At 40.3% G+C, this 13,278-nt stretch overlaps 1 protein-coding gene across 2 annotated transcripts in view; it reads right to left on the bottom strand.

Moving 5' to 3' along the window:
* DENND1B (DENN domain containing 1B) overlaps positions 1 to 13,278 on the bottom strand; it is a 1,072,082-nt gene that overhangs the window by 856,983 nt on the left and 201,821 nt on the right. For both annotated transcript variants that reach the window (XM_085601836.1, XM_085601835.1), the window contains exon 3: positions 2,988 to 3,031. In XM_085601836.1, the coding sequence (XP_085457962.1) occupies positions 2,988 to 3,031 (44 nt within the window). The remainder of the gene's footprint in view (positions 1 to 2,987; positions 3,032 to 13,278) is intronic.

Raw genomic sequence — 13,278 nt, 5'->3', positions numbered from 1 at the left:
CAAATCGCTGGAGAAGCGTGTCGCCGCCGCAGAGGTCGCTGCTGCATCACCAGAGAAGCGTGCCTTCGTCGCAGCTGTTTACCGTCACATCACCGGAGAATCGTGTCGCAGGGCCTGTCGTGGCTCCTAAGTTACAGAGTTCGCCGCACGGCCGCCAGGCGTGCACGCATCGTCTTCACATCGTCGCATCAAGGGCGCCATCTTATCGCATCGGATTGTCGCATCAAGGCGCCATCTTGCCGCATCATAACCGGGACGCAGTACGAGAATCAACGCATCACCTCCTCTCCAGTAAGGAACAAGACGCATGCCCTACTCTGCACAAGCATTGAGGAGCAACGCATCACCTCCCCCGAAGCAAGGAACCGACACATCTCCCTCCCTGCTAACCATTTGTTTGTTTTGCGTTACGCATCCAGGTACTTTTGTGAGAAACGTGTCGCATTTATCACCAACTTGAACTAAGTTACTTCTACCATCTTTAAGTCTATTTTGAGTACAGTATTGTGGATTTTTGTCGTTTGTGGTCTTGTGTTAAGTCTATATAAAGCATACTTATTTTTATAAAACCTATGTGGTATCCATTTGTAGTGTTTTCACTGTGTTACTGTATGAGTTAACAAATGCTTAACACACTGCCTCTGAGATAAGCCTGTCTGCTCGTGCCAAGCTACCAAGGGGGTGAGCAGGGATTATCCAGTAGTGTAATCCCCTTTCCCTGACTTAGAAGCAAGGGTCCCCATTTGGTCAAAGGTACCTACCTCTGCCATCTAGAGACCCCCAGTTCTAATAGTTAGGTACTGTAAACCTTTGGCTTGTACAGCTAAACAGAAGGAACTTTTTTAGTGGTTACACTTTCCAAAGATTCATGCTGAGAGTTCTGTTAAGCACTTCTGCTTAGGGGAGTTGATATTGGAGAAATGTAGTCTTGGGACAGTTGGTGACTGGATGGTGAATGGGGGCGGATTCCATGGGGAAATGCTGAGCTCTTTTTTCTGATGTTTTGGAGGCAGAGTAAGCCAGTATAATATCAGATCACGACCATATTAAGGAAACTACAACCACTGCGAACTGAAACAACTCAGGGGGAAGTTGGGTCTCTTTTTTATTATATGCAGGTCTATACAATGCAGACCCAATGGGTGAAATGGCTGACTGTAGAGGGAGCCAACTTTCATGCCCAGTTTCGAATTTGAGAAGTATATGTAAACTGTTATTTTTGCACTTATCACTTTGGATCTCTATATTTGGCACTTTAGAGGAGGAAATACAAAATGTACATTCATTTTCTTGATGAAATAATTATAACGTTGGAATGGATCTGTCATTCTGCCATTTTAAAATGTACCTGCGACTATTTATACTTTCCCCTGGCTACCCTATGCACTTGCATCTTTATATTCTGAAGATTGTATTGCTAGTGAAGTGGATAATATTTGTTTGGAATGTATGTAGTAAGATGAATCGTGGAAATTATGTGTTCCTATAAGAAACCAAGATGAAACGAAAATAAAAAGAATAAAGAAATATAAAAAATAAAAACAATTGCATTTTTTCCCTTCTAGTTTCATTTGTTTTCAATGGTTAGTTTCTTTGGGAAAATTATATATATAAGTGAACCCTTGCTGCATTCAGATTTTTTTTTCCTACGTTCAGAAATGTATAGTTGTCTGAGTTCACCCGTGGCTGTTACTCACGTTTCCACTACAAACTGCAAGTAGGAAAAATGGACTACCATTTAGAAAAACTTAAAATCTGTGGCAAAAACTATTGGTTTTAAAAATCTACTTGTTCCTGAAAGCTGTGAGATGGTGATTTTAGCAAAGTAAACATTTTATTGATGCAATTTTAAGAAGAAAAAAAAACCCTATGCTTTCGTAAACAACTCTTTTTCCATTTTCCAAAAGAAATAAAAATTGTATTTGATGGCTACTTTCTCTGTTCTCTCCAGTGGAATCCACAAACACTGGGTAAAATTAAAATTCCCACTATGTGGGGAGAAAAAAGGAGGCAAATTTGCCTGGGAAACCTTTTATGGAAAAAAGGTTAAGAATGCTTAAGCATCCTAAACATCACAAACTGGGCTCAGCACTGGGGCAGTTAAAGCCTCAGCAGCTAAGCGGTTAGAACATTTTTAAAAAGTGGTCCGAGTCCTGTCACTTAGGGATAGCCTTTTGTAGCATGTGGCTCCATCCTAAATACATAGCAGCAGAAAATAACAATTTAGGTAAGTGAAATGCTTTGTATTTAGGTCAATTGCTTTGTAACAATTTAAAAATGTTTTCTGTATGAGATTTAAAACTACAATGAAGAAAAGAGAACAAAATACATGCAGATTGCTGGTTACCCATATAACCATTAGATGAGCAAGAGATTAAGAGCAGAAGAAACTCAAGGGTGATAGGAAGTGATTGAAATGAGGCAAGGTAACGCAAGAATACAAACAAGTTTCTCCAAAGAGGATATGGATACAAACATTTAGAATATATTAACCCCTTCGCCGCGGCGGGAATTCCGCCACGGCGCTGGGGGGTGCAGCGCGGTGGCGCTGTGCTCATGACGGAGCCGCTCCGTCATGAGCCACGGTTGAGCTGTGCTCATGACGGAACGGTTCCGTCATGACTCCGCCCAGTTGCGTTGTCCCCCCGCACAGGCGGGGAAACAGCGCCGCGTGGGCGGAGCGGCCGCCAACGGTCGTGGCATGACGGAACCGTTCCGTCATGAGCACACGGCAACCGTGGCTCATGACGGAACGGTTCCGTCATGAGCGGGGAAGGGGTTAAAACCATACAAAACCAAAGGTGGTAAGCCAGAGTAGATTGATGCACATTTACTGACTTCTGAGAAAACCAAGTACTGAAATGGAAGTTTTGTTGAAAAATGGGGTCAGTGGCAGGCCTCAGGCATCCATAATATCATGTCTTTGTTCACATAATTCTATATATTAAAGTTCTTATTATATTATGAAAGAAATATCATATGTTTACCTTGTCTTCAAACTCTTCTGGAAACTTCCACAGTACCACAGGCTCTGTTAAAATAAATAAATAAGTATACCATCAACAGGAGTGGTCTTAACCGTACAATACACTAACAATGGCCATCTTAAACTTCTGACTTCACACAATTGAACATTTGAATCCCTTTACAGGTATAATTATTTGTGCAGGGATTATTTTTAATTCATACTTTGTCCATGTAGTTACTGTTTACAGTTTGTTTTATAGGGTGTTAACTTTTCTCAGTACTCATCCTGGCTAACAACATCTCTCTCTTTTTAGCATGATTCCAAATATAACAGGATGCATGGAACAGTCCCTACATATTTGAGACAAAAAAATCTCAGGTGTTACTCCATATCCATAGGCAGCTTTCTGTGCTATATGAAATTGCTGCTAATGAAAATCTCAATCTAAATCAGGTTACTCCGGGTGGGGAATATCTTACATAATCAACCATTTGTCTAAACACTATCTCCGGGTGCATTCACTGGTTCATTCTTCAAGAGACAAGATGATCACAAAACATCCTTCAGCAATATTAGTATTTCTGACATTAAGTAGCCACATGGATGATGAGTTATACCTAATATCCTTGCTTGGACATGGACCCCAATTCACCAAAATGCCTGAAGTAGTGGAAGTGACATTGCATGCCATTTGACCTTTACTTTGACTCACACACACATCTGCTTACACATACTCACACACTCTTGCGCACATAAACAGACTCGCAGCTGCAAGCATGCATACAACGTGCATTTAACAGCATTTTTAACTTACCTTAGCTTCCAGATAGGGTCACATTTCAGCTTGCTGTACTCCTTTTTCCATTACACTTTTAGTGATATTATTCTTCACTATTTGTGTAATAAACAAAATTGACAGAAAACCAGGCAAGTGGAGTTCCAACCAGCCTCTATTGGGAAGAGCTGCCCCTGTGTTCCAGGCACTGGTTGTGCCACCTGAGGCAAAAGCAGTGCCGTGGTAGCAAGGGGCTAGACAGGGGTTGCAGCTGCAACTCCTGGCGACCCCTAAATGACGTCCAGGTGCCTGGATTTTGATTCTTTCAAACATACTCAAATAGACCAAGCTCCCTGGAAAGATATCTTAAGTTGAATAATTATTCGCTGCTCCCTTCTCTCACTGGGCTCCAATAGACTTCTTATATGTTTATTAGGAGTAGGTGACTCTAAAGCAGCATTTGTGCAAGCTTAAGTTTAAATGCATTAGAAGGCTAGCTTCTAGTCTTTGCAATTTCAGCCTGTATTCTGTAATCAAAGTGATTAAAAATAGTGGTGCCAACATTGTGGTTTCATGGAGAATACATAAAGCATATCACAGCTGAAACTTCTTTAAAAGCAGCTTGATGACATTTTATATTCTTTTCTTCAATCATCTTTAACAAAACATAGCATTTACTCTCTCCCCATCATTCATTGTCCGTACTTTTCCCTATGTTTACATTACACCTTAAAAACGTTCTCAATTGCTTTCTTTTAAGGACCCTTCCAATTGTTTTAAAAGTCTTTCTTCAATATTTGAACCCTGCCCTACCCACTACATCTCTACTGCCCACTTCACCCTTCCTCCCGCACACTATGATTTTTATGCCCACTGCGTACGAGAATTTGTGTGAAGATGGACCATTAACAATTGTCCGGGCACTTCTATGCTTTCATTCCTCACAATATCAGAGGGAATGTACATGGTCACTGTTTGGAGGCTGTTAAGAGTAGTTGCTCTATGACATCAGAGGTCGCCGTTCATGTTATTTTCTTATTACAAGTGTAATCTAACTTCAGAAGGTGGTTGTAATAGCAAAAAGAAGGTGGTATATTCGTAAAGAAATAACTTTGTGCATAGATATATATAATTACTTTGCACATATATTAAACATTAACATATGCACCATAGAGAAAACAAAAACAAAATCGTGCCTTATGCATAAAATAAAGATACTGAAAATGTCACCATCCATCACAGCTACCTGTGAACCAGCCACTGCATTTAGTCAAGGACCACTAGCAGATTCACTGCTCGATTACTTATAGTAACTGTACAACTAATGAAAACCAGCTACAGCTGGCTGTCCAGCAGAGGACTAGGAGGGCCAGATCCTTACCAGATTTTGTGGACAATCACAAAATGTGTCAGAAAACTTCATTTAGATTCATCGTATGTAAATGTATTTTTCTATCCTAAAAATATGGCCTAGATCCAATTCTCCTAGCCGTACATCGACCAACGCTGAGCTGTAGGCGCTACATAATAATCACCATTTCATTCCCCTATCTTCAGAAAGGCTAACCTTCGCAGCCGAGACCTAACTATAATAATCAATCTAGATAGGCATGCAACCTCAACAAGTTCAGCGCTGAACACCCAATTAAATTTACAGAGGAACCGGCTGTTGTATGCACAGAGATGACACTGATGGGTGACACAGCAAGCTAATGTCATGAAGATAAATACTAAACAGGAAAGGGAACCTTCAAAAGATGCCAGTCAAAGCTTCAGCGTACCTCTTACGTGTAGAAACTGAATTTAGTGCCATATGTATTCGGTATAGACAAGTACTAAAATCAACTCAGAGGTCTTCACCTATGGGATTTTGTGGCTGATGGGTGGCATTTTACACCAGCAGAGCTCTAAGGCAGTGGTTCTCAACCTATGGTTTACAGACCTATTGGGGTCTGTGATGCCTACTCAAGCGGGACACCACTGTTTATAAAAACTAAATAAAGTTGAAAATTGAAAGTTGATGTAATTCGAAACTGGAAGCAAAAAATTAAGTTGCCATCCTTATCTTGAATCGTGGGTGCAGTGTAAGTACAGAAAACGGAAGCTAGTACAGACAATTCCTCACCTCAATTGAATTCACCGAAAAACAGAAGAGCATGAATTAGGAGCCTAAAACACAGGTGTATTCCAGAGTCTAGTCTATTGCTTTGACTTTTAGGGATAAAAAACTAAATTTGGAAAAGGTCGAATATTCCCATTAAAATTTCAATCATAGAATATTTTTCATTTTTGAAGCAAATAAAATCTTCCAAGATATATTTGCATGGTGATGCACACTTGTTTCTGTATTTGTGTATTGTTTTGAGGATCAAATCATTAAAATGACTTAGGGGGGTTTCCCCAGATTCCAGAAATGATATATTCGGGGTCAACATAAGTCAAAAGGTAAAGAACGGCTACTCTACAGAATCTTTGCCAGAACTGTCAGCAAAGCCCAAGTTTCAAAAAGAGCCCTCAATTCAGATGATGTCTTATTCCAGCCCAATACTTAGATAATATTTTCAGTGTGAAAAAGTATGCGATAAAACTAACGTGGCAAATGGCTTCCAAAAAATTAACTTCACTCAAAATGCCAATAATTACATTACTTTAAAACGGTCAGCCTTGGAGTCAAAGTGGTAAGCGTTCCATGACAAACGCACTTACAGCCAAATATATTTAAAAAAAAGTTATAACAGACTGCTTTGGAGAAAGCGCTGACTATGAAACTAAATTGATTAATAAACCTTTCAACCCAAGTATGGAAATTAAGAAATGCATGTTTTCTTACACCAGATGGGCTCTCGTTTGATGCAATCTGTTTAAAATGCTAGAAAATTAGAAACATTCTTAACCTGAAATATGTATTTTAACTGTCGTACAAATATTTGGGGACATCAAATAGTGATGAAATGCATGTATGGTAGTAATTGATAAATCAGGTTACTATCTTGATATTAGCGCACACTGCTTTTCACATGAAACATTTCACAAAATAAAAGAAAAAATATGATAATATGGGCAATTCTACCGTCAGGCAAACCAAACTTGCAAATACTTTTGAACCATATGTGAACTGCATATGTTAATTGTACTCTCAGGCTTTATGCAGTGAACTATAACTTTTTTGGCATATCTGACCAAAATATTTATGAGAAGATCTATGCGAAGAAAGCAACACGTGCATGTGATTATTTTCTATCACTTTTTGGATTATGGTGAGATGACGACGATGATACACAGCAGCTTTTCCATTAGTTTTATATGATAGAGCATATTGTTGAGGTCAGGATTTAATAATGTGTTGCTAATATATCGCTTTTATCTAATGGACTTTAGAGAGAACATTTTGGATTCAATTATTAATACCCAATCAAGGTACTTGTTCGATCCACCTTGAGGGGATGAAAGGCTGAGTCAACATTGCGGGGATTTGAGCATGAGGCCTACAGACTAAACACAGATCTCAGCAGTGAGAGTTCAATTAGATGAGCTAGTCTTCCAGCGTCAAGTCAACAAGCAGCAACAATGCAAGATCACTTCCACTTCTCATCCAAATTGGGTGCTTTGCATAAATGGATGCCTGCTTGCACTAACCGCCAAGTTAAGTTAATTTATGAAACACCTAAATGTGCTATGTCTTTAGGAACCAACCCTGGAAACTACGCCTGTTCGGTCAGCATCTACTGCACTGGGTTCTTTCAAGGAACCCTTTGGGGGTAAAAACACTCTGCAAATCACTTATTGATTTGATTCTGCTATAGCTTAAGACCTTCTTTATGCCGAAGATTCACAACTTTCACACACCAGACCAACCAAAATACTAACCCCCCCAAAAAGACAAAATACCACACACAAAAACACTAAACAATGTCTAGATTGACACATCAGCATGGTAGCAGAATTTGTTGAGCTGGCCAGGGAGGACACAAACTCCCTTGGTAAACTGGGGGACTATGGGCTGCTTTAAAGCTTGGATTGTCAGGAGATGATGTTCCAGTGTAATGGCCCACAAACATAAATACTGAAATATTGTAGGAGCTTCCCTTGAGAGACGCCTATGAAAACAATGGATTTGTATTTCTGTTGTACTATCCTGTGAAGTGTTTTTTTTTTTTATTTACTGGGGGGAAGAATTCCTGAAATGCATGCTTGCTACATATGTTTTCCTGGTCCAATACTGGACTGCTATTAAAACATTTTCCAGAGCTGCCTATTTATTACCGGTTCTGAATATCATAGCAACCATAAAATTGCCTGGCTTCCTGAGTGTGGTGCATGCCAAGCTGAAACATCTAAAAATCACATTTTTAAAACTAGCAAGAAAATAGAAAAAAACACAACCAGGTAAAGATAAAGATCTTATCAATAAGGCATGGAAACAGTACAGAATATATGTTTTTACTACAGAGTTTTACACTACATTGCAAGATCTGGGGTAGCCTGCCTCTAGGTGGTGGATCAAGAGTCCTTTATCAGAACCTAAGTTACAATGATGGTCATACTGCCTTCAAGGGTTGGTGAACACATCATCTCACAAACGTGCTCTACTTACAGCACTCATCATCATCTTCCAGTGCACTCAGGCACTTTTTTAAATGATACTTCACAGTCCATCATCTCAAACTAAGATCAAGTCTGCATTGCCTCATTCTAATCAGGAACTCACGGCAGGCTCACTCGATCATCCTCTTGTTTTTTTCCCCACTGGAAGGCATGTCCCAATTGGTATGACCCCTGTGTGATCTATAAATAAAGGTGCTGAGGATATTCATTACTAGTTTTGGCATGGAGCAGCAGAACCATATTACCCGTGTTTGGGTAGGTTTTATCAGCGCCTTTCCAAACTCCTGCCACACAACACCCCTTTAAGCACTGCATGTTGGCCATGACAGGATCGAAGGCATCACCAAGACACACATTCCGATTGTGCAATTCTGTTTGGTTTTCTCTCCTGCAGAATCTCCCAAATAATGCTCCTCCAGTCAAACACGACCTCTCTTCTTGACTCCAGTTCATGTGCACTAGAACCATCAGTCACTCACTCTCATTCTTATAAGTATCTACAATGCTCGCAAAACTTCAACCAATTGGTCCACCAAGAATCTCTCTGAAAGACCAGGTCTCAAGCTGTAAAGTTGCAAGGAAGCACCAGTTCCTGTCATGCATTTATCTTTCTGAACCACTGCACAGTCACGTGGGGTACTGCACTTCCATAACAGATGAGATCTTTATGCTCAAGTCTTATGCTTTTCTACAAAGACACTAACGCATTAGAAACAGGTAAGTGCTAGGCCAAGTACACATCTACTTCCTAACTTTATGAACATAGCTACAGTACTGTCGGGCAGAGTAGTGCTTTTCCCACTGACATCAGTCCATCTTGCCATTAGCGTCCTCTGTATTTACAGTATTATGGCGAAATCTATTTTCTGTAGGCACACAAATCTCCATTATCTGTGGATTTGTCCAGTGTCTCCAAACTTGCCAAGGATACCCCATTCTATACCACCAAGCACATTCTTGCTTCACCTGCCTTTTATGGCTGCACCTTATACCTCGGCCATGTCATACCATGAAGCCAATTAAGCTCAGAGGTTTACACACAGCCAATAAGATATATTAACCATTGTTTCTATAGAAATCAAAACTGCCACACTGATATATTTTGTGGTCACTTGATTCTTCCTGCAAGATGATTTTCTCAACTGCATGAAGTGGTCATGGAAAATACAACTGAAAGATATTGCTACATCAAACTCACAAAAGATCCAACTTCCTCCCCCTTATAAGGAGGTTAAATTAGGATAACTTTAATCATATCCATACACTGGATCTGTAAACGAATGCCTTTTTACATCTTCATAAGTAGCTAAGTCTCCAAAGACATTGCTACAAGAACCAAAAAGGAAAGGAGCTATTTTCAATCATTCTTATAGAAAATCGGACAAATTGTATGGCAAAATACTGTCTTGAGAACGTAACATTTGTAGGCAAGATCAAAAAGTTCAAAGAGGAGGATAAAGCAACATCGCATTGGCGATTAGAAATGTACCCTGAAGTGATTATTGTAAAATACTATTCTTAAGTATCAAGGATCAAGTTATTTAGAAGAAAGACACATGCTCCAGAACAAGGAAGAAAGAGTGGAAGCTTAAATGTTGAGTTCCATCCACACTGCACCTCCTATTAAGTGACTAACCTGGCTGTCGAAGACTTCTGTAGTAAAATGTAAGGTTGATGCACCAATATATTCTATACACAATATAATGGAAGCGCAATGCCAGGACCTCAAGGCTGTGATTAAAATGGTTGCAGAGACATTTGAAAACAAAAATAAATGCAACCTTTTGATTGTGCTTAGTATCCACTGCAGGTCAATCAAGTGGGGATTTGTGTTGAACTACCTTTACAATTCCAAAGGCTCTAGAAACACGATGGGTAGAAAGAACATGGCCACCACAGAGGAGGATGCAAATAAAAGATTTTCCACAATGGCCTTAAAGGAAAGAAGTGACAAATTCCTATGATTTCCACAAATCACACCAATTTTCCATTAACTTGAAGCCAGATGTGGATAAGCTGAAAACACCAATGAGCAGCTGATTGGGCCCTAAAGCCACAAGCCCTGGGATGCGTGAAAGAAAGAAACATAGCGTGTTGAATTCACAGATCAAAGACAGCCATTGAATGACATTCTTCCTTAACAAACTGGGTCCAGTGACAAAGTAAGTTCTGTGCACATTACCCAAGGCCTCAAAGAAAATGTGCTTCTAAAGCAAAAGTGAATGCAGGGATTGGAAACCGGGAGAGATGTGAGCATTTTTCTTTTTGTTTTTTACTTCAACAGTAATCAATAATTGGATTCAGAATGTACTGGGATGTACAATGGGACATACTGTCCCTTGATCTTCCTCCCATTAAAAAATGGACTGAGTCGGCACTACAGCTGAAAGAGCTATGCTTAGAACAGGGGATTAGGGCTGTTAATGGGAGGTCCATGTCAGACAGGCGGGGTACTCATACTTTTAATAATTGCATAAGAAGCAGCAGGATTGATTATATATTTCTGAACATGGAATTTTGGTCGTCCTTACAGGATATGGTAGTCCTTGAACGGCTTGAAAGTGACCACAACCCTCTGGTACTATCTCTGTGGGTTCCTGATCTTTCCATCCACGACAATGGGGAAAAAGTAAAGGCCAACTGGGAAGTGGCACTTACCAATGATTCCAGGAGAGTCAAATGGGCTAGGGTTGCAGTTAATGAAGGGTATTTAAAACAGATGAAGAGTTTGTTGGAGCTCCACTTAGCTATCCTCCAAAATCATGATACTCAGGAGGATATAAACTCAATCATTCCGCAGGTTCATAATGAGCTCTTCTCTAAACTTAAATCTTTTTTTATTAAAAACTTACAAAAACCAAGGACAGAATCATGCTCAAAAGCAGCCTCGTGGTATAACAAACCATGTAGAGAGGCTTAAAGGAGTCTATCAAGAGCTATTAGATTAAAAAACATGGAAGACATTAAAAAGGCAAGGGTTGGGTATAGGCAAGCACTTAAACAAGCAAAAAGGGATTGGGATGAGAACCATTGGCATAACTTATTGGATGCTAGTAAGGAAAAGAACATGACTACATTTTGGCATCTTGTCAAATGGAGAAGTGGTGTATCAAATCCAGCACCTGTAAATCATGTCACACCTGAGACGTGGATTACTCATTTCGAAGCCCAGTTTGCTGCTAGTAAAGATAGTACAGTCCAATTTATAATGCCTAATACTACTACTAACCTGCATTTCTCTAAACAAGAGGACTCAAAAATCATTAAATTAATCCCAAAAGGCAGGGCACCAGGTCTGGATTGCATACCGGCGGACCTGTTTATGTATGATTGGGATAACTGGACGACCTATATTCAACAACTTGCCAATGCAATAGCCAGTGGTGCCCCCATGCCGGAGTCATGGTCTGGAGCGGAGATCATCCCGGTCTACAAAAAGGGGAATCGATCCAATCCTGGTAACTATAGACCCATAAGCCTCATCGACTGTATTCAAAAACATTTTGCTAGACTGGTTCTAAGTAGAATCCAGACTTGGATGGAGGAAACAGAGATTTTGTCATCGATGCAGGCAGGGTTCCGGCCACACAACAGTACTATCGATCAGGTTCTTAGGTTTGTAATGATTTACTGGAAGGTGGTAATTATAGGTGGGGGCACATTATTTGCAGCCTTCATTGACCTTAAATTGGCCTTCGATCTGGTGCCCAGTGCTAAAATGTGGAGATCCTTTTTAGACATGGGGATGCCTTTAGAAATATTGGCCGTTTTAGTTACCCTGCATAACTCTAACTTTGCTCAGGTACGTTGGGGAATTAACGGGGAAGTTACAGATAAGTTTTCAATCGCCAAGGGGGTTCGACAGGGATGTGTTCTTGCTCCGACCCCGTTTTCTCTTTTTATCAATAGGGTCATGGAATACTGTACAGACTACCCCACAGATGCCCTCACCCTGGCAGGTTTTAAGATACCCCTATTAATGTTCACAGATGATACTCTGATATTATCCAAGACCCAGAGAGGGCTGCAGACTGCCCTAACCAGGTTTGAAGAGTTCTGCAGAGATCATGACCTTGAGGTAAACGTGGGGAAGACAAAGTTTATGGTCATCCATAATCGCAAGGCCATTAAAGGGAACGTTTTTATGAATAAAGTTCAGTTAGAGCAGACCGATGTTTTTATGTATCTGGGAATTACCCTGGGAAGGAAACTTAACTGGAAATCCCAGATCTATAGGTGGGCTCTCAAACATGCCCAACTGACGGGAGTCCTCATGAAGGAGCAGAGACTTTCATATTCCAAACCGGTGGCCCCCGTTATGAAAATATACAAAACTAAAATTAGTACCTCAGTACTTTATGGGGCTGAGTTGTGGGGGTTTGAAGATTTAATGTCCCTGACTATAGCTCAAAATACATTTGTGAGAACTTTGTTACATCTTCCATCTTCTTCTCCAATTGTGCCTCTTTATCTTGATTTGGGATGCAATCAGCTTGAAGACCTAGCCCGATTTCGACCTGTGGCGTACTGGAGAAGGTTATGGGTCACCCCTGAACTGTCCCTATATGCCCAAGCTCTTCTTGAAACCAGGCGGGCTGACTGCTCAAGTAAGATCTCCTGGTTTAGGAAGTTAAAAGACACCTTGAGTGAGATGGGGATGATCAGTTTATGGGAAAACCCCGCAGGTACCATTTTTCCCTCTAAGAAAGAGCTTAGGTCAGTTTATTTGAATATGATTAAGATGAAACGTTTTTCATCTAGTACGAGTCCTACTCTAACACGGGCCTTCTTGGAGAATAAACAAGAGTATTTGTATGAAAGCTACTGGGATTTCATCACTGTTCCAAAAGATAGGAAACTGTATCATCAGTTCAGAGTGTGTTCTCTCCCTGTTAAGTCTTTTACATGTAATTGGCACCCTCTGAATGAG

The sequence above is a fragment of the Triturus cristatus genome, chromosome 4_2 (assembly GCF_964204655.1).
Source record: "Triturus cristatus chromosome 4_2, aTriCri1.1, whole genome shotgun sequence".
Taxonomy (NCBI): Eukaryota; Metazoa; Chordata; class Amphibia; order Caudata; family Salamandridae; genus Triturus; species Triturus cristatus.
This window is presented reverse-complemented; position numbering and strand designations above follow the sequence as displayed.